Source organism: Monodelphis domestica, chromosome 6, assembly GCF_027887165.1.
Source record: "Monodelphis domestica isolate mMonDom1 chromosome 6, mMonDom1.pri, whole genome shotgun sequence".
In the NCBI taxonomy this organism is placed as follows: Eukaryota; Metazoa; Chordata; class Mammalia; order Didelphimorphia; family Didelphidae; genus Monodelphis; species Monodelphis domestica.
The window spans coordinates 19,369,921-19,393,069 of NC_077232.1; the positions used below are offsets into that span (position 1 = coordinate 19,369,921).

Consider the following 23,149-nt stretch of genomic DNA (forward strand, 5'->3'; position numbering starts at 1 on the left):
AGAACATAGATTGAAGAAATTATAAATCTATCCTATACTACAATATTTAAAATAACTTCCATCAGAAGTATGTTGCTACTTTCTCTTGCAAATCTAGCTACCACACAATCAGTCAATCAACCAAGTAGTATTTATTAAGTTCCTAATAGATACCTGGCACTGTGCTAGATGCTGGGGAGACAGTTGCTATTCATAATGAATTTGCATTCTAATTATTAAATACATGTATGCAAATGTGTCCCCATGTACACATTTTCCAGAAATAACATCTTTAGAAAATGCAATCACTCCCCCATACTTGATGATCCTTGTGGCATCAATGAAGGATTTACAGTACCTGTGTTGAGTAACAGCCCTTTCTCAAGCTACGCTCAGGTCATAGGGTGCTCTTGTAAGACACTACCTATATTTTTCTCATATATTCTCAGTGATAAAATGGTCCAAGGAGATCAGTTCCAAGGAGGGTTACATCCTGAGGATAGAGTCACAAGAGATATAATTACTCATTCTCCATTTTCCATTTAACTACTGAACTCTAAATTCCAATGAGGGTTCCCTCAAGTTGATAGGTGACATGGCCAGGACTGGCTGTTACATTGGATAGATATTATTTCAGCTGATGTCTCAACGGAGTGACTAATCAACATCTTCGAATTCTTCAATTCAGAAACTAATTGGATTGTTTTTACCCTCCCAACTGAAGAAGTATGTGTCTGCATGAAACCCACCACAGTGCAGGAGAAAGTCAGAGGGGCCGTGTCAGCTTGTCTTGCTGTATAGAATGGGGTGTTGTAATTGCTTCTCATGATGGTTGTTGGCAAGGTTTTGTTATAGAATTCCACAAAGATATGAGAAATAGGCTGCCAAGCTTGAGGAGAAAGCCAGCAGAATATCCAGTTCAAGGCATGCCTCTTCAAGGAATTCATTATCTCCTCCCCAGAGAAGAGGGAACAGTCTATATCTTGAGAAATCATAAGACTCTGGGGGTCTACTGGCAGCATACTCAGGCTGTCACTGCTGGGGGGTGGTCTGTGGCCCCTGTGAAAGTAAGAGCTGTCAATGCCTCATTGTCTATGTCCTACCCTTGAAGTTGCACCAGTGGACCCACAAACACAATCAGGACACCATATTCTGGATGGATTCCACCTGAGCAGGGAAGCTAAGGCACATGTCCACTGCAAGAAATGTATTAGTTCCATTTCTCAGGTAATGAAACATGCTGAGAATAACTTGCCCACAATTATTCAGTGTTCTTCCCATTAAAACACACTGCCTCAATAAGTGCCTCCTGAAGACATGACTAGCACAGAAGACAATTCCATAACCATCCTTCTCTATTACCATATTTTAATACCCATGTTGTCTAGAAATCATTCTTCATATCCATCCTAATTCTCTCTCATACTTTAAGTCCTTTCCCCGAGTTCTAAACTTATTTAATGTATCCTGGCTTTCTAAATCTTCAGCACTGAGCCCGGGATTGAACTTGTTCCTTTAGTAGCCCTGTAAGAGTGCTGAATTTATGGATCATAGAATTAAAACTGAAAGAGATCACTGTGTCCAATCCTATCATAAAAGGTGGAGAAAGAAGATCAGAAAGATAAAGTTACTTGTCCACTCACACAAGTAGTGTGATAGACCTTGTATTCAAAACCATGTTTTTCAATTCCAAGTCCTCTATTCTTTCTTCTAGGTTAAATGACTCATCCAATATTACAGACATTGTAGTAATGAAACATATTTTAATACACACACTAGACTCAATATTCTATCAATTTTGCCAATATACTTCTTTTTCATATTGCAATTTTTTTAACTTGAAACTTATCTTTGTAGATTTGTGCTAAATTTGTGGTCATCTATAGCCCTTAGAAATAATTTCTTCCAAAATAATTCATTGTATTTCCTCTGAGCAGAACTGGGTAGATGCTGATAAAATGGAATGCCTCACTTAAAGATAATATTCTTATTGCTCTACAGCTGAGTTAAAAATTAGCCACTGAAGAATGTAACTTTAAGGATCTCTTTCAGTAGCAGTCTTCTTTTAATTCTACATGTAATTCAAAATGCTTCCTCAGGAACATAGACTGGGATATTGAAAATAGAGCACAATTAGTCAGAGGATCATGAATTTAGAGCTAGAAAAAATTATAAAAATCATAGGGTTCAAACCCTTCATTTTACAGATAAGGAAAACTGAGGGTCAGAGAGGCTAAATAATTTGCCTAATCACACAATCAAAAAAGATTTCACAATATCTCTATCTTCCTTCATTCAACTCATGGAGCCAGGTTCTCAGTTAGAAGATGAGACAACTTTTATTACACAGTATCTCAAATGCATGAATATCCATATTTCAGGTCTTCAGACTCAAGGACCCAGGTTTTCCCAAATAGATAATGAAACAATTTTTACTTGGCAAAGTCTCATAAATATCAATATCTCTATTTCATGGACTGTGTTTACATGTTCATTATTTCACTGGTTCCAGCCTGATATCCATTGGTCTGAAGATGGCTCAATATGAGAATCTTCTCTCTTTGAGAGATTTAGTCTTCTCACCACTAATCTGAGAGATGCCTTTTCAAAGACTCTCTATCTCAGGAATGTGGAAAAGAAAACAGAATCACCTGTCTTGTGATGAAAGTGCTTGTTTCAACAAGACCTGGTTTCTTCTTGCAAGTTTTATCTCAGAAGTGACAATGGAAGAAGAGGCCTGGGGTTAGCAAGAGACATAGAAACAAGGAACTTTTTTATTGGCAAAAATGGTGCAGGGACAACTAGGGTGGACCAACTTTCCAGGGAATCAGTGTGTCTCCAAATTTTATTCCCGATATTGTGGCACTGGAAAAAGTCATTTCTCCTCACCCTCCAATTCATATTTATGGTTGGTTCTCTTCCAAGCCCTTGACTGAGCTACAACTGCTAGAAATGCTAATGACTTATTTTTCATCTTTACTTTTCCAGATTGGAGATTGGTACAATGTTTAATATTCATTTTGTGACATTTTACAATCCATATTCTCTTCTTCCCTTTTACTCATATCTCCTCCCCAAGAGAGCAGGTAATATGATACAGATCGTACATATATTTATCATATAAAACAAATTTCCCTTTCCATCATGTTATGAAATGAGACACATTACTTGCAATAGAGAAAATGTTATGGAAGATATAAAGTGAAGAATAGTATGTTTCACTCTGCATTCAAACTACGTCTGTTTTTTTTTTTATGGTGGTAGACATCCTTTTTTATCATGAGTCCCTTAGATCTGTCTTGGCTTCTTGCCTTGTTGAAAATAGTTGGTTTGCACAATTGATCAACATATATTATTATTGTTACTGTGTACAATGTTCTCCTAGTTTGACTCATTTCACTTTACATCACTTCATTTAAGTCTTTCCAGTTTTTTCTGACCATCTTGTTGTCATTTCATATGACACAATAGAATCAATTAAAATTAGATGCTATGACTTGTTTCATCATTCCCCAACTCATGGGCATCCTTTCACTTTCAAGTTCTTGGACACCACAAAAATAGCTGCTATAAATACTTTAGAACACATGGTTTCGTTTCCTTTTTCCTTGATCACCTTAGGAAATACAACAAATAGTAATATTTCTAGGTCAAAAGATATACACAGTTTTATAACTCTGAGTATAATTTCAGATAGTTCTACAAAATGGTTGGAACAGGACAGATTACCTTCCATCTTAGAGTCAATACTGTGTATTGGTTCCAAGGCAGAAGAGTGGTAAAGGCTAGGCAATGGGAGTCAAGTGACTTGCCCAGGGTCACACAACTGGGAAGTGTCTGAGGCCAGATTTGAACCTAGAACCTCCCACCTCTAGGCCTGACTTTCAATCCACTGAGCCACCCAGCTACACCCAGGACACATTTCCATCAACAAAGTATTAACATCTCAGTTTTTCCATATCCCTTCCAACATTTATCATTTTGTACTTTTATCTAATTTGGCTAATTATCTCATTTTAACTAATATGTTACCTGAGTTGTTTTGATTTGCTTTCTCTAAAAAATAATGATTTGGAACATTTTGCCATGTAGTTATATATTGTTTTTATTTCTTTTCCAAATACTGATCATATTTTTTTATCATTTATCCTCTGGGGAATGGCACATATTCTTATGTATTTGACAAATTTATCTACATATTAGACCTCTATCCTAGAAATACTTTATAAAAATTTTCCCAAAAATTGTTCCTAATGAGTTCTAAATCTTCTTTCCATCTCAGAATACATACTCCTGCAAAGGGTCCCACTTATAGAAGTGACCCAGCTGGCACTAAGGCAGGCAGCAGAAGCCTGAAGGGGCCAAGAGCAGAATCCTGGTAATTCATAGGAAGTGTTTATTAAGGAAAACATCAGAAACAGTGTGAACAATACAAAAGAGGGTGCTATCTTCAGAGAGATCATAGCATTTAGACATAGAAAGCACCTTAGCTGGAGGGGATGTGGCAAAGCAGGGACATTAATTCATTGCTGGTGGAGCTGTGAACTGATCCAACCATTCTGGAGGGCAATTTGGAACTATGCCCAAAGGGCGACAAAAGAATATCTACCCTTTGACCCAGCCATAGCACTGCTGGGTCTGTACCCCAAAGAGATAATGGACAAAAAGACTTGTACAAAAATATTCATAGCTGCGCTCTTTGTGGTGGCCCAAAACTGGAAAACGAGGGGATACCCATCAATTGGGGAATGGCTGAACAAACTGTGGTATATGTTGGTGATGGAATACTATTGTGCTAAAAGGAATAATAAAGTGGAGAAGTTCCATGGAGACTGGAACAACCTCCAGGAAGTGATGCAGAGCGAGAGGAGCAGAACCAGGAGAACATTGTACACAGAGACTAATACACTGTGGTATAATCGAACGTAATGGACTTCTCCATTAGTGGCGGTGTAATGTCCCTGAACAACTTGCAGGGATCCAGGAGAAAAAAACACCATTCTTAAGCAAAGGATAAACTATGGGAGTGGAAACACCGAGAAAAAGCAACTGCCTGAATACAGAGGTTGAGGGGACATGACAGAGGATAGACTCTAAATGAACACTCTAATGCAAATACTATCAACAAAGCAATGGGTTCAAATCAAGAAAACATCTAATGCCCAGTGGACTTACGCGTCGGCTATGAGGGGTGGGGGGGGAGGAAAAGAAAATGATCTATGTCTTTAACGAATAATGCTTGGAAATGATCAAATAAAATATATTAAAAAAAAAAAAAGAAAGCACCTTAAAGACCAGATGAGGTAAGGACTTCATTTTACAATGAGGCCCAGAGAATACCATTTGGCCCATGAACATACTGGTCACAAAGATAATAGGTGGCAAAGGCAGCATTTGAAGCCAAGTCCTCTAAATCCAAATTCAATGCACTTTCTTAGATTGACAACCAGGGATGAATTGATATCCATAGCATTCAGTTCTGTCCAAGGTGCTGAACTTGAATGATGCTAACAATATTTCTAATTCTGAGACATAATAAGATTTATGTATACAGGACCTGAAAATTAGGCAATCTGTTGATGGTCTAAGGTCAGCTGCTCCACCACCCTCTCCCCATTAAGGGGGCTCTTTTACATGGTTTATATTCTGCTACCCATGCACAAAAATGCATAGAATCTGAATCCTCTTTCCACTGCATCATAGTGCCTCTAAGAATCAAGTAAAGTAACTTCAACTGGAAAGAATGAAATAAAGATATTAATAATCATTAGCAATACAACGATCTGAAAATCTCTATGGGACTCAATCAAAATGCACCAAAAGAGAGAATGCATATGGAGGGATCTCCATAAAAGCAGACCATTTTTCATTGTTTCTTTATGAGTTGTTTTTTTCTTGTGTGTCTAATATATGTCTTCTTTTGCAACATGAAAAACATGGAAATGTGTATTGCATGATAACAAATTCTGTATGATCTATATCAAAATGTTTACCATCTCAGGAAGGGAATAAGGGAAGGAAGGGGAGAGGAAGAGGATGGAGATTGCAAAATGCTAGAAAACAAATGATTAAAAAATTTTTCTACATGAAATTGAAAAATAAATTTAAAAATTACCAGAGAAAAATAAAGATAATAAGAATAATGAGAGTCACTACTATTTTGATGCTATAATTAACATTTACAGGATTTAAGGTTTACAAAGCACAACAATATAATAAATGGGTCATTCAAATGCTATTCCCTTGATTAGCAATATTTTGTACATAAGGCATCAACCTGCTGCCTACTGCCACTTGTCTTTGTGAATTTTGTCATGTGTATACCTCCCTTATGTACCTACCATTCTTCAACTTGCTGTATTGTTACTTGTGTACATTGAATCATTGGACAATAAGGATAGAATGGATCTTGTCAATCCCCATGCCCAACTTTAAATTTTGTAGAGGAAGAAACTGAAGCCAAGAGAGGAGCATATACATTTCCCTATTGGCATAGCAAGTAAATGTTGCAATTATGTCTCCTGCCTCCTACTTCAATGGCCTCTAAGATTACTACATCATATCTACTTGTCTTAATTTCTTCCCAATTAAACTATAATCTCCCTAAGGTGACGGTTCTTGTCCTACATATTTATAAATGCAAATTATACTAGACTAAATGTTCTGTTAGGTCCCTCCCAATTCTAGACCCTAGAATCCTTCTAAGACACTAATATAGCATCTGTGAAAAAAGATTTTAATAAATGCCAGCTTACATTTACATTATTTAGAGGAGAAGACAATTAAGATGAATGATGTCTCAGAATTACATACAGAATTACAGAATGTCCCAGAATTACATCTCCTGGGAGACCTGGAATCTATTGATGATCTTTCTGAAGGCAGCATGCACCTCCTTGTTCCTCAGACTATAGATGATAGGGTTCAACATGGGGATAACCACAGTATAGAAGACAGACACCACCTTGTCCTCCTCGAGTGATTTTCCTGAGTTGCTACGCTGATACATAAATGTAAGGGTCCCAAAGAAGAGCATCACAGCTGTGAGGTGGGAGGCACAAGTGGAGAAGGTCTTGGCTCTGCCTCCAACTGACTTGACATTTAGGGTGGCCCTCATGACAAACAGGTAGGATATCAGGATCACTAGAGCATTAGCCAAAATTACAAAATTGCCAAAGAAAATGATCAGAATTTGGCTGGTGGTGGTGTCACTGCATGAAAGTTGCAGCAGAGGTGGGAGATCACAAAAGAAGAAGTTGATCTGGTTGGGCCCACAGAAGGAAAGTGTGAATGTGCAGGCTGTGCGGAGGATAGCTCCTGACACACCACCTCCATAGGCTCCTGCCACCAAGCCCCAACGAGTGCCCAGTGTCATGGCTGAGGAGTATAGAAGAGGATTGCTAACAGCAACATAACGGTCATAGGCCATCACAGCTAACATAAAACACTCTGTTCCAGCACACACTGTGAAAAAGAAGAACTGAGTAGCACAAGAATTGTAGGAGATACTTGTCCTGCCAGTAACCAGGATGACCAAGATCTGAGGAACAATGACTGAAGAGTAGCAAGCATCCAGGAGGGAGAGGTGGCTCAGGAAGAAGTACATGGGGGTGTGGAGACGGGAATCCAAGCGGATCAGTAGGACCATGCCCATGTTGCCCATCAGGGTGATGAGATAGAAACTGAGAAAAACCAGGAAGAGAATAACCACCAACTTGGGATGGTCAGTGAAGCCAATGAGAATGAACTCTGTCACAGTGGTATGGTTCTGCTCAGCCATGGACTCCACTATTGCCTGATTGTATAAGGGAAAGAGTGGCATTAAAGATCCTGTGCCTGGCACACCATGACAATCAATAGGACTGTGAAGGTAATCCAACTAGGAGTTAAGGGAAACTTCAAGGAATGAATAATTATCTCATCCTAATGTGCATCTAGGATTAGGTAAACCAGGACATCGATATGGGAAGGGAAGAGTAATTGTTCTTAATCAGAAACTGAGACAGCCAAAACCAAAGAACAAATGTAAATTAATAATAACTAATATTTCCAGAGCACTTACTTTGTGCCAGACAGAATAATAAGTACTTTACAGTTATTATCTCCTTTGACCCTCACAATAGCCCTAGGAGCTGCTCTTATCCTCATTTTACAGATTAGAATACTGAGGAGAAAACATTAAATGATTTCACCAGAATTGATTAGTGTCTGACGCTGCATTTGAACTTGGATCTTCCTGAATGCAGGCCTGTTGCTCTAGCCACTGTGCCAATCACAGTTTATATTCAGTCCTCAAAAATATAATGGGTGAACACAATCAGGAAAACTAGTTACCATAGGGGAGTCCTCTGGCTGAAAAGTCAGAAAGGAATCAGGAGGCAAAATCTGGAGCATGTAAAAGGCATTAGTAATTGCTTTCATAGTGTGGATGAAAGGAGCAAGAAGTCACGGAGGGAGAGGGAGAAAAGAGGGGGGGAATCTATTTTCCCATAGGAGACATTCCCAAAGGCAATAGATAGAAGTTAGACAGTAAGATTTCAATTCCTTTTAAGAAAAAGGTTCTAAGAATTATCCTCCTGAACTGTCCTGAGAAACAGTGAGAACCCCATCACTGGTTGTCTCTAAATCAAATGCAGGAGACTACCTAAGAGGAGATCCTTGTTTAGGTAAGGATTAGATCAGATGACATTTGAGATCCTTTCCAACTTTAGGGTTCTGCATTATTCTAAAAGGAAACAGAGACTGAGAGCTTCCTTAGGAGACAGACATGAAATTGGAAAGACCAGTTTGCTGCAGTTAGCTGCATGCTTACTTAAGCAGGGAACTCCTTGAGAAGAATGACTGCATTTTTCCTTTATTTGATTCTCCAGCATTTAGCACAGTTCCTGATACTAAGTAGGTGTTTGATAAGTACTTCTTAGTTAACTATTGAAGTCTTTCAGTACAGTGTTTGACCTTCAAATTCTTCTCCCTTGATCCTCCCATTTCACTGGCATTCTTCTTTCCTTACACTTCCTGCCTCAAGGTTAAAATGATCTTTATAATAAATATTGGGACATTTTCCCAGCTCCTTAGCAACAATGAGGAGCAACTAACCTTTGATACATCCTTCTTCAAACACACACACACATAACTGAGGTTTTTCCCCCTCGTGTCATTGGACAAAAACTCAGGTATCTTGTGGGAAGGTTTCAACTTTCATTGTATTCCCTTCCAATATCAAATCCATTGCTTTTCTCCAGCCTTCATTACTGTCTACCGGATACTCTATGACATCACATCAACAACCCAAGGCAGCAAATTGTCGTACTACCTTCACTTCTGGCTGATGTCAACTTAGATAAGGCACTGAATTTCGGTTTAAATTTACTCCTCAGTAAACTGAGAGCAATGATCTCATTGGCCTTCCCTACCATCTTCAATTCAAGTTTGGCCAATTTAAAGTAAGGTCAAAATTTTGGAAACTGATTGCAGGTTTTTCTTTTTTATTAAGCCTTTACCTTCTGTCTTGGAATCAATACCATGTATTTGTTCCCAGGGAGAAGAGTGGTGAGGTCTAGGCAATGGGGGTTAAGTGACTTGTCCAGGGTCACACAGTTAGGAAGTATCTGAGGCCACATTTGAACCTAGGACCTCCCATTTCTAGGCTTGGCTCTCAATCCAATGAGCCGCTCAGCTGCCTCCTGCATAATATTCTGATAAAAAAAAAGGAGAATCATTTAACAGTTGGAAATAGATTAATATTTTAAATATTCCATCTCATCAAAGAGTGGTGATCCTATGTTGCTTTGGGCTAGGATAAGAGAGCACAGGCTTTGGTTGATTCTATCAATCTGGCAGGAGTTTATATTACAGCCTGGCTACAGACTGTTTTCCAGGGAACAACTTAGACAGAGAAGCTCATCTCTAGAAAGCTGAACATCAGGTGATGAGTTTCTTCACCTAAAATAATTCACAAAAACTATCTGTTATGGTGAGCAGCAAGTATGAATTGAGTTTCAAAGGGCAGAACACAGATTGAAGAAATTATAAATCTATCCTGTACTGGAATATTTAAAATAACTTCCATCAGAAGCATCTTCTTACTTTCTCTTGAAAAAACTCTAGCTATTACATGATCAATCAATCGACCAAGTTGTATTTATTAAGTTCCTACTAGATACCTGGCACTGTGCTAGATGCTGGGGAGACAGTTGCTATTCACAATGAATTTGCATCTTAATTATCCAACACATGTATGCAAATGTGTCCTCATGTACACAATTTCCAGAAATAACATCTATAGAAAATGCAATCACTCCCCCATACTGATGATCCTTGTGGCATCAATGAAGGATTTACAGTACCTGTGTTGAGTAACAGCCCTTTCTCAAGCTGCTCTCAGGTCATAGGGTGCTCTTGTAAGACACTACCTATATTTTTCTCATATATTCTCAGTGATAAAATGGTCCAAGGAGATCAGTTCCAAGGAGGGTTACATGCTGAGGATAGAGTCACAAGAGATATAATTACTCATTCTCCATTTTCCATTTAAGTACTGAACTCTAAATTCCATTGAGGGTTCCCTCAAGTTGATAGGTGACATGGCCAGGACTGGCTGTTACATTGGATAGATATTATTTCAGCTGATGTCTCAACGGAGTGACTAATCAACATCTTTGAATGAGTTGTTCAGTTCAGCAATTAAATGTATTGATTTTCCCCTCCCAACTGAAGAAGTATGTGTCTGCATGAAACCCACCACAGTGCAGGAGAAAGTCAGAGGGGCAGTGACAGCTTGTCTTGCTGTATAGAATGGGGTGTTGTAATCACTTCTCATGATGCTTGTTGGAAAGGTTTTGTTATTAAATTCCACAAAGATATGAGAAATAGGCTGCCAAGCTTGAGGAGAAAGCCAGCAGAAAATCCAGTTCAAGGCATGCCTCTTCAAGGAATTCATTATCTCCTCCCCAGAGAAGAGGGAACAGTCTACATCTTGGGAAATCATAAGACTCTGGGGATCTACTGGCAGCATACTCAGGCTGTCACTGCTGGGGGGTGGTCTGTGGCCCCTGTGAAAGTAAGAGCTGTCAATGCCTCATTGTCTATGTCCTACTCTTGAAGTTGCACTAGTGGACCCACAAACATAATCAGGACATACTATATTCTGGATGGATGCCACCGGAGCAGGGAAACTAAGGCACAGGTCAACTGCAAGAGATGTATTAGTTCCATTTCTCAGGTAATGAAACATGCTGAGAATAACTTGCCCACAATTATTCAGTGTTCTTCCCATTGAAACACACTGCCTCAATAAGTGCCTCCTGAAGACATGACTAGCACAGAAGACAATTCCATAACCATCCTTCTCTATTACCATATTTTAAAACCCATGTTGTCTAGAAATCATTCTTCATATCCAGCCTAATTCTCTCTCATGCTTTAAGTCCTTTCCCCCAGTTCAAAATTACTTAATCAATCCTGGCTTTCTAAATCTTCAGCACTGAGCTCAAAATTGGACTTCTTCTTTTAGTGGCCATTTAAGAGTGCTGAATTTATGGATCATAGAATTAAAACTGAAAGAGGTCACTGGGTCCACTCCAATCATAAAAGGTGGAGAAAGAAGATCAGAAAGATAAAGTTACTTGACAAAGGGAATTGATGTTTAGTGAAATAAAATTTCAGACTTTCCTGCCAAAAAAAAAAAAGAACTGAAAAGAAAATTTGATGAGCAACTTTGACACTAAAGAGAAGCATAAAAAGGTAAAGTGAAAACTTAAGAGTTTTTATTTGGTTAAGTACATTCATACCTAGTAAGGTGATGATTAAAATAATTAAGGTATCTATGATACATGAGAAATCAAAGTACTTAAAGTATCTAAGATACCTAAAGTACCTAATATACTTGGGAACTTTATCACTAATATAACAATGAAAATTAGTATACTTAGAAAGAGGGAAAGAAACTAAATAAGATAACCTGATATCTAAATAAGGAGGTATGGGAAAGAGGAACACATGAGGAAAAGGGTAAATACAAAAGGATATAAACTACTTCTCATTTACAGGAGCATGAGAGCCAAATATGGTGGAGGAGAACATGAGGGGATTGCTATGCTTAAACCTTACTCTCACTGGAACTAACTCAAAGTGGAATAACACCCACACTCAGGCAGTTATAGAAAACTGGAAGGGAAGTAGGAGGGTAGGAAAAACAAGGGAAAGGGGGGTAGCCAAAAGTTAGGAGAGGTGGTTGTTGAAAACAAAACATCTGTAAACAGGGAAAGCCTAAAAGGAGAGAGAGAAGAGTAAATGGAGGAAAATAAGATGGGAGAAAATACACAATTAATAATTAGTACTATGAATGTTAAAAGAATAAACTTATCCATAAAACAAAAGAATAACAAGATGGATTAAAAACCAAAATTTTGCAATATGCTGTCTGCAAGAAATACATTTAAAACAGGGAGACAGGCGGCAGCTGGGTAGCTCAGTGAATTGATAGCCAGACCTAGGAAGATCCTAGGTTAAAATCTGGCTTTCGACATCTCCCAGCTGTGTGACCCTGGGCAAGTCACTTAACCTCCATTGCCTAGCCCTTACCACTCTTCTGCCTTGGAGACAACACACAGTATTGACTCCAAGACAGAAGGTAAGGGTTTAAAATAAATAAATAAAACAGGGAGACACAAACAGAGTAAAATAAAGAAGCTAGAGCAGAATCTAATATGCCTCAGCTACATTAAACACATACATAAATAGGTGTAGCAATCATGATCTTAGATAAAGCAAAAGTAAAAAGTGATCTAATCAAAAGAAATAAGGATGAAAATTATATCATGATAAAAGGCCCTGTAGAAAATGAAAAAATAGCAATACTAAACATATATGCCCTGAATGGCATAGTACCCAGATTCCTAAACTAAAAGTTACTAGAGTTATAAGAGGAAACAGACAGTAAAAACATACTGATGGAGGGCTTCAACCTTCCCTTCTCAGAAATAGATGAATCCAATCAGAAAGTAAACAAGAAAGAAGTTAAGGAGGTAAACAGAACTTTAGTGAAAATGTATATGATAGACCTCTGGAGAAAACTGAATGGGAATAGAAAGTAATACAACTTTTTTCCCACCAGTACATGGTACCTTCCCAAAAGCTGGCCACATAATAAAAACTTTACATCAAAATGTAGAAACACAGACATATTAAATGCATCCTCTTCAGACCTTTTCATTTCTTCATTCATTTTCCTTATTTTCTTTCTTTTTTTTTAAACCCTTACCTTCTGTCATAGAGTCAATACTGTGTATTGGCTCCAAGGCAGAAGAGTGGTAAGGGCTAGGCAATGGGGGTCAAGTGACTTGCCCAGGGTCACATGGCTGGGAAGTGTCTGAGGTCAAATTTGAACCTAGGACCTCCCATCTCTAGGCCTGACTCTCAATCCACTGAGCCACCCAGCTGCCTCCGACTCCTTATTTTCTTGATAATGGCACTATTTGGCATTTCTAATAACATAAAACAATCCATTACATTTAAATATCACAACCTATTTGGCAATTTCTCCCAATCTTTGCATGTGCTATTTCCATTAATTTTGACATTATAAGCAAAGCTTCCATTAATATTTTCAAACATACATAGTTTTTTACTCTCTCAATAATGCCCTTAGGGTGTAATTTTTTTTTTAAAAGAGATAAAGGGAGACCCAGATCCAGAGTGGATAGAGTATTTTCCACTTAGGGATTTCCCTGAATACCCAGCCATGATTTCCAGGTATTCTAACCTCCAGTTAGTGAGAAGAAACAGAATCACTTTCTCTCACTGGGTTAGCTACTCAAATGCCCTAGAAGCAATTGATATTTTAAAAAATAGTATCTCTTTTATTATAAGAGAGGATACAAAAGGTACGGCTCCCCTTAAAAGCCAGAACCCGAGATCCCTCGGACCTCAGGGGTAGGAGCACAGAGTCCAAGGCTCCCGGAAGCGGCAGCCGCGCCGGGCTCAGAGAGCAGGGTCTGAGGAACAACAACCCTCAGGGTCTTCTACCCAAGTCCCAGTCCGGGTGAAAGTTACTGCCTGGGGCCTCCGCTGCAAAGAGCCGGTTGGTCCGGGTGAAAGTTACTGCCTGGGGCCTCCGCTGCAAAGAGCTGGTCGGTCCAGGTGAAAGTTACTGCCTGGGGCCTCCGCTGCAGAGAGCTGGTCAAAACAACAGCAACCCTCAGGGCGGGCAAGACAGCCTCACGGGCTGGATCCTGCTATCCAAGTCTCAGTGAAAGTCTGTGCTCTCGGAGCTTGGGGAAGCGGCAGCCCATCCCCCCGCAGGCCGACGAAACAGCCTCACGGCCAGGGATTCTGAAGGCAACTTCCGGAAATCGAGCCAGGGGGAGAGTGTGGCCTCGTGGTCCGACCCTTCCATTCCAGTTCCAGTGAGGCATATTCAGTTTAACCCAGGGAACGCTCATAGAACCAACATCTGCCCAGGACTAAAGCCTCTGATCACCAGACAAAGACAAGAAAAGCCAATCCTCCACGTTCAGAGATGACAAACTCTACAGAAGCACAGAAGCCCCAAAATACCAAGAAAAATAAGAAGAAAGGGGCGACTCTGGACACATTCTATGGAGCCAAAATACAAAATACAGAGCAGATAGAAGAAGATATACAAGAAAATTCTCCAAAATCTTCCAAAGGAAATAGAAACTCTCCACAAACACATGAAGAATTTGAATCAGAAAGGACCAAAAAGATGGAAGCCCTCTGGGAGGAAAAGTGGGAAATGATGCAAAAGAAATTCACGCATCTACAAAACCAGTTTGACCAAACTGTAAAAGAAAACCAGGCTTTAAAGCAAGAACTAATAAAGCAAAGCCAAAACACCAAGAAATTAGAAGAGAACATAAAATATCTCACCGACAAGGTGATAGATCTGGAAAACAGGGGGAGAAGAGAAAATTTAAGAATAATTGGACTCCCAGAAAAGCCAGAAATAAACACCAAACTGGACATGGTGATACAAGATATAATCAAAGAAAATTGCCCAGAGATTCTAGAACAAGGGGGCAATACAGCCACTGACAGAGCTCACAGAACACCTTCTACACTAAACCCCCAAAAGACAACTCCCAGGAATGTAATTGCCAAATTCCAAAGCTATCAAACAAAAGAAAAAATCCTACAGGAAGCCAGAAAAAGACAATTTAGATATAAAGGAATGCCAATCAGGGTCACACAAGACCTTGCAAGTTCTACGCTGAATGATCGTAAGGCATGGAACATGATCTTCAGAAAGGCAAGAGAGCTGGGTCTCCAACCAAGAATCAGCTACCCAGCAAAACTGACTATATACTTCCAAGGGAAAGTATGGGCATTCAACAAAATAGAAGACTTCCAACTTTTTGCAAAGAAAAGACCAGAGCTCTGTGGAAAGTTTGATACCGAAAATCAAAGAGCAAGGAATACCTGAAAAGGTAAATATTAAGGAAAGGGGAAAAATGTTATCTTCTTTTACTCAAACTCTCTTCTATAAGGACTACATTTATATCAACCTATATATACTAATATGTGGGGAAAATGTAATGTATAAATAGGGGGTAAAGAAAGACCAAATAGAATAATGGTTCTCACACAAAGATTCACAGGGGAAGGGGAGGGGAAGAAAACTCCTATAAGAAGGAGAGGAAGAGAGGGGGGGGGGGTTTACTTAAACCTCAATCTCAGGGAAATCAACTCTGAGAGGGAAAAACATCCAGATCCATTGGGATCTTGAATTCTATCTTACCCAACAAGGGTAAGGAGAAGGGAAAACCAAGGGGGGGAGGGGGAGAGGGAGAACAAAAAGGGAGGGAAAGAGAGGGGGGAGGGGGAGGGAACAAAAAGGGAGGGACTAAAAAGGGAAACATCAAGGGAGGGGACAAGGGGGACTGATTCAAAGTAAATCACTGGACTAAAAGGTAGAGCCGAAGAAGAAAAGGTTAGAATTAGGGAAGGCAATCAAAATGCCAGGGAGTCCACAAATGACAATCATAACTTTGAACGTGAATGGGATGAACTCACCCATAAAACGTAGACGAATAGCTGAATGGATTAGAATCCAAAACCCTACCATATGTTGTCTTCAAGAAACACACATGAGGCGGGTTGACACCCACAAGGTCAGAATTAAAGGATGGAGTAAGACCTTCTGGGCCTCAACTGATAGAAAGAAGGCAGGAGTGGTAATCATGATATCTGATAAAGCCAATGCAAAAATAGACCTGATCAAAAGGGATAGGGAAGGTAATTATATTTTGTTAAAAGGGACTCTAGACAATGAGGAAATATCATTAATCAACATGTATGCACCAAACAATATAGCACCCAAATTTCTAATGGAGAAACTAGGAGAATTGAAGGAAGAAATAGACAATAAAACCATACTAGTGGGAGACTTAAACCAACCATTATCAAATTTAGATAAATCAAATCAAAAAATAAATAAGAAAGAGGTAAAAGAAGTGAATGAAATCTTAGAAAAATTAGAATTAATAGACATATGGAGAAAAATAAATAGGGATAAAAAGGAATACACCTTCTTCTCAGCACCACATGGCACATTCACAAAAATTGACCATACATTAGGTCACAGAAACATAGCACACAAATGCAAAAAAGCAGAAATAATGAATGCAGCCTTCTCAGATCACAAGGCAATAAAAATAATGATTAGTAATGGTACATGGAAAACCAAATCTAAAACCAATTGGAAATTAAACAATATGATACTCCAAAACCGTTTAGCTAAAGAAGAAATCATAGAAACAATTAATAATTTCATCAAGGAAAATGACAATGGCGAAACATCCTTTCAAACCTTTTGGGATGCAGCCAAAGCGGTAATCAGAGGCAAATTCATATCCCTGAAAGCTCATATTAACAAACAAGGGAGAGCAGAGATCAATCAATTGGAAATGCAATTGAAAAAACTCGAAAGCGATCAAATTAAAAACCCCCAGCAGAAAACCAAATTTGAAATCCTAAAAATTAAGGGAGAAATTAATAAAATCGAAAGTGATAGAACTATTGATTTAATAAATAAGACAAGAAGCTGGTACTTTGAAAAAACAAACAAAATAGACAAAGTACTGGTCAATCTAATTAAAAAAAGGAAGGAAGAAAAGCAAATTCACAGCATTAAAGATGAAAAGGGGGACAGCACCTCCAATGAGGAGGAAATTAAGGCAATCATTAGAAATTACTTTGCCCAATTATATGGCAATAAATACACCAATTTAGGAGAAATGGATGAATATATACAAAAATACAAACTGCCTAGACTAACAGAAGAGGAAATAGAATTCTTAAATAATCCCATATCAGAAATTGAAATCCATCAAGCCATCAAAGAACTTCCTAAGAAAAAATCCCCAGGGCCTGATGGATTCACCTGTGAATTCTATCAAACATTCAGAGAACAGTTAACCCCAATACTATACAAACTATTTGACATAATAAGCAAAGAGGGAGTTCTACCAAACTCCTTTTACGACACAAACATGGTACTGATTCCAAAACCAGGCAGGTCAAAAACAGAGAAAGAAAACTATAGACCAATCTCCCTAATGAATATAGATGCAAAAATTTTAAATAGGATACTAGCAAAAAGACTCCAGCAAGTGATCAGAAGGATCATTCACCATGATCAAGTAGGATTCATACCAGGGATGCAGGGCTGGTTCAACATTAGGAAAACCATCCACATAATTAACCACATCAACAAGCAAACTAGCAAGAACCACATGATTATCTCAATAGATGCAGAAAAAGCCTTTGATAAAATACAACACCCATTCCTATTAAAAACACTAGAAAGCATAGGAATAGAAGGGTCATTCCTAAAAATAATAAACAGTATATATCTAAAACCAACAGCTAATATCATCTGCAATGGGGATAAACTAGATGCATTCCCAATAAGATCAGGAGTGAAACAAGGATGCCCATTATCACCTCTACTATTTGACATCGTACTAGAAACCCTAGCAGTAGCAATTAGAGAAGATAAAGAAATTGAAGGCATCAAAATAGGCAAGTAAGAGACCAAGTTATCACTCTTTGCGGATGACATGATGGTCTACTTAAAGAATCCTAGAGAATCAACCAAAAATCTAATTGAAATAATCAACAACTTTAGCAAAGTTGCAGGATACAAAATAAACCCACATAAATCATCAGCTTTTCTATATATCTCCAACACAGCTCAGCAGCAAGAACTAGAAAGAGAAATCCCATTCAATATCACCTTAGACAAAATAAAATACCTAGGAATCTACCTCCCGAGACAAACACAGGAACTATATGAACACAACTACAAAACACTCGCCACACAACTAAAACTAGACTTGAACAATTGGAAAAACATTAACTGCTCATGGATAGGACGAGCCAATATAATAAAAATGACCATCCTACCCAAACTTATTTATCTATTTAGTGCCATACCCATTGAACTACCAAAATACTTCTTCACTGATTTAGAAAAAACCATAACAAAGTTCATTTGGAAGAACAAAAGATCAAGGATATCCAGGGAAATAATGAAAAAAAACACATATGATGGGGGCCTTGCAGTCCCAGACCTCAAACTATATTACAAAGCAGCAGTCATCAAAACAATTTGGTACTGGCTAAGAAACAGAAAGGAAGATCAGTGGAATAGACTGGGGGAAAACGACCTCAGCAAGACAGTATACGATAAACCCAAAGATCCCAGCTTTTGGGACAAAAATCCACTATTCGATAAAAACTGCTGGGAAAATTGGAAGACAGTGTGGGAGAGACTAGGAATAGATCAACACCTCACACCCTACACCAAGATAAATTCAAAATGGGTGAGTGACTTAAACATAAAGAAGGAAACCATAAGTAAATTGGGTAAACACAGAATAGTATACATGTCAGACCTTTGGGAGGGGAAAGGCTTTAAAACCAAGCAAGATATAGAAAGAATCACAAAATGTAAAATAAATAATTTTGACTACATCAAACTAAAAAGCTTTTGTACAAACAAAACCAATATAACTAAAATCAGAAGGGAAACAACAAATTGGGAAAAAATCTTCATAGAAACCTCTGACAAAGGTTTAATTACTCATATTTATAATGAGCTAAATCAATTGTACAAAAAATCAAGCCATTCTCCAATTGATAAATGGGCAAGGGAAATGGATAGGCAGTTCTCAGATAAAGAAATCAAAACTATTAACAAGCACATGAAGAAGTGTTCTACATCTCTTATAATCAGAGAGATGCAAATCAAAACAACTCTGAGGTATCACCTCACACCTAGCAGATTGGCTAACATAACAGCAAAGGAAAGTAATGAATGCTGGAGGGGATGTGGCAAAGTAGGGACATTAATTCATTGCTGGTGGAGTTGTGAACTGATCCAACCATTCTGGAGGGCAATTTGGAACTATGCCCAAAGGGCGACAAAAGAATATCTACCCTTTGACCCAGCCATAGCACTGCTGGGTCTGTACCCCAAAGAGATAATGGACACAAAGACTTGTACAAAAATATTCATAGCTGCGCTCTTTGTGGTGGCCCAAAACTGGAAAACGAGGGGATGCCCATCAATTGGGGAATGGCTGAACAAACTGTGGTATATGTTGGTGATGGAGTACTATTGTGCTCAAAGGAATAATAAAGTGGAGAAGTTCCATGGAGACTGGAACAACCTCCAGGAAGTGATGCAGAGCGAGAGGAGCAGAACCAGGAGAACATTGTACACAGAGACTAATACACTGTGGTATAATCGAACGTAATGGACTTCCCCATTAGGGGCGGTGTAATGTCCCTGAACAACTTTCAGGGATCCAGGAGAAAAAAAACACCATTCATAAGGAAAGGATAAACTATGGGAGTGGAAACACCGAGAAAAAGCAACTGCCTGAATACAGAGGTTGAGGGGACATGACAGAGGACAGACTTTAAATGAACACTCTAATGCAAATACTATCAACAAAGCAATGGGTTCAAATCAAGAAAACATCTAATGCCCAGTGGACTTACGCGTCGGCTATGGGGGGTGGGGGGGAGGAAAAGAAAATGATCTATGTCTTTAACGAATAATGCTTAGAAATGATCAAATAAAATATATTTAAAAAAAAAAAAAAAGAGAGGATACAAACTGAGGATCAGAACAAGGAGTCCCTAACTCTAAGGGATCTAGCTACCCTCCTACAATCCTCTATGCCCCTCAAAAGAGGGAGTCTTCTGGTCTTCCAGCTAACTTACCAGCTCCCTATTCTAGGTGTTCCCCAAAGCTGACTAAGCTACCTACCTATGACCCTCAGTAGTTAGTTAGATTTATTTCAAAAGCTGTCTCTGAAAACCGTTGATTGATCTCAAATAGCTAAGTTCACCAGCCAATCTGACTGGATTTTTAGATAAAAAACCTTCTGGAAAAACTCAGCAGGTATTGTCAAATCCTTTTCTAGATGTTTCCCAGTCAAATAGAGTACCTCCAAAGATAATTTAGGGGTTTACTCCTTCTCCACAGTCAGGTTGAGGTAAATGAGCTCTGACAAGCCCACCTTTCTTCCACCCTTCCAGACAAGAAGAAGCCAACCTCCTACAGGAAGTCACTACTCTTATCAGTTGTCATTTCCAAATTGTTCCTTCTCTGCCCTCTGCCTGTTAAAATTCTTTCCCTTGAGTTCCTAGTATGTGCCTTAAAGATAGTCTTCCACTTCTCTTAAATCTTATCTTATCTCTATCCTTTTCCCATTACAAATCCTAGAAATTGGATCCCAACACTAATACATTGTTGGTGGAACTGTGAATTGAAACAAACAACAAACAAAACAAAGGAATAAAATCTCCATTTATACAAATAGAAGGGTCTTTCCTCAAAATAATAAACAATATATACCTGAAACCATCAGCAAATATCATCTGCAGTGGGGATAAACTAGGTGCATTCCCAATAAGATCAGGAGTGAAGCACCTCTATTGTCCCTTCTATTGTCACCTCTGTTATTTAATATTGTACTAGAAACACTAGTGGGATACAGTGTATCAGTCTCTGTGTACAGTGTTCTCCTGGTTCTGCTCCTCTCGCTCTGCATCACTTCCTGGAGGTCTTTCCAGTTCACATGGAATTCCTCCAGTTTATTATTCCTTTGAGCACAATAGTATTCCATCACCAACAGATACCACAATTTGCTCAGCCATTCCCCAATCAATAGATACCCCTTCATTTTCCAATTTTTTGCCACCACAAAGAGTAGCTATAAATATTTTTGTACAAGTCTGTTTCAGAGGTGAGTTTTAAACTCAGTTCTCCTACTACCAAATCATTCTATTGTGTCACCTTGGTATTTCTGTTTAATCAATATCTGGTTCTAGAGGACTTCATATTCTAAACATATCCCCATGAGAAAGGTAGGTAGGGCAGAGGTTACCTTCAGGTGACAGCTGAAGAAACTGAAGCACATGAGAAGTAGCTTACTTACTAAAGGGCATACACTGAGTGAGTGGGGATATCAGGGCAAGAACTCAAGTCTTCTGGCTCTTCAAACCAGTTATAGGTATCACACTCCACTACTCCTGTCCTGGATAGTCTTTGAATCATTGGGTAGGGGACAGAATCACATTTCTCCATCACGCTGTCTATTCATGAACTTCCATCAAGTGTTTTCCCAACCAGCTATGCTCATCCAAATGCTATATATAGCCTCTGAACTCGGGAAGCTTTCTTTCTAGAAGGAAGAGTGGACTGATACACTTTTAACAACTGGACTTCTGAAGGGATGGGGAATTGTACACAAGGCACAGTTTTAAATTTAATCTGCACTGCTGACATTTTCTCCACTGTTTAAGTCTAGACAATCCACAAAACAGTAAACCAAGTCATGATCTGTAGCAATTGCCCATTTGTGAGGTGTTACACTGAAAATCTAGCAATCTAGCTCTTTGAGCTAGCTCTAGGGGGAAGCCTGGCACCATTGTAATTTTAGAAAGAATAAAGACTCAAGGAAGGATAAAGTGAATTATTTGTGAGTTATAATGTCAGACCCCATAGCATTTAGCTCAAGAAGGAGAAGAGGCAGCTTTGGGAAGGAGTTCCAGGTTAGAATTTGCTTTTAATGTGGAGCAAATGTTCATGTGAGTGAAGAATGGCCCTTCCCAACTTGTGACTAGCTCTCTCGTCTGTTTCAAGCAGCCCTACCCCTTGACTGACCATTCCATACTTTTCCAGACTGCTAAGTTCATTTTCTTTCAACATTACCTTGATCAGACCTCCCTAACCAAAAGTCTGCAATGTTTCTTTATTGCTGAGAGGCATCAGACAATGTCTGAGATTCAAGTCCTTCCTCAACCTACCTCTTCCCTAAATTTTCAGCCTTTTTTCTTACTATTTTTTAAATTCAATTGAACCATTAATATGCTGGGGTTACAAGAACAATGGTGGAACAGTTCCTGCCCTCAAGGAGCTTACATTCTAATGGAAAGGACTATGTATTATATAAGTATGTCCAAAATACTGTTATGGAGGGCAAATTGGGGAAGATTTGTGATAAAGGGGAAAGGGTGATAAAAGGAATGCTAAGACTGCCTTCAGCTTTGGCTGCTGGGTTCTGTGAAGGATCCTATAAAAGATGTTTATGGTGGTAAGTTCTCTTCTTCTTAGGGAGAGTCTCCCTCACTCTCAAGTTTCCCTCCACTAACAGTTGAGTCAATTCTTGTATCTTTCTTTAACTAAAATTTATTGTAGGGAAACACAAAAGGTACAGGGCAGATGGAGGGTAAAGATCTTGTGTTCAGGAAGGAAGGAGGGAGGAGTCCCTAACTAGCTAATATCCTTCCCCCCCCACCAAAATCAAGCAGATCAGGTTTGGTTCACCTGACCCACTTGGTATCAGAATAATGAAGACTCTGGTTCCTGGCTACACAATAAATGTCCCAAGTTCAGATTCAAAGGAGGTAGATGGAAAATCTTCTTTGTTAAACAGCTTATTTTCCAAAGCCCTGTCCAATTATCTTTCTTCTGGTGGGATCTGAGTCAGGAATCACAGAGAGAAGGTTACTAGATCAAGGAGCCAACTGGAGCTACCCGTCTGGTCTATGGTACCAGGCAGAAATCAGTTCCCAACTGTAGATGGATCAGCTCAGCTTTTCTCCCTCTCCAAAGTTCTGAATTCCTTTTCCT

The 23,149-nt window shown here is 38.9% G+C and overlaps 1 protein-coding gene across 1 annotated transcript; it reads right to left on the minus strand.

The window, feature by feature from the left end:
- Nucleotides 1–6,409: 6,409 nt before the first annotated feature.
- On the minus strand, nucleotides 6,410–8,186 carry LOC100619832 (olfactory receptor 9I1-like). The gene has a single exon (XM_056801702.1). The coding sequence runs from the start codon at nucleotides 7,799–7,801 to the stop codon at nucleotides 6,815–6,817; it is 987 nt and encodes a 328-aa protein (XP_056657680.1). The 5' UTR covers nucleotides 7,802–8,186; the 3' UTR covers nucleotides 6,410–6,814.
- Nucleotides 8,187–23,149: the final 14,963 nt, after the last annotated feature.

Bases quoted from the DNA above. Each gene is read 5' to 3' on its own strand.
- LOC100619832 (XM_056801702.1), bottom strand. From the start codon at position 7,801: ATGCCACTCTTTCCCTTATACAATCAGGCAATAGTGGAGTCCATGGCT.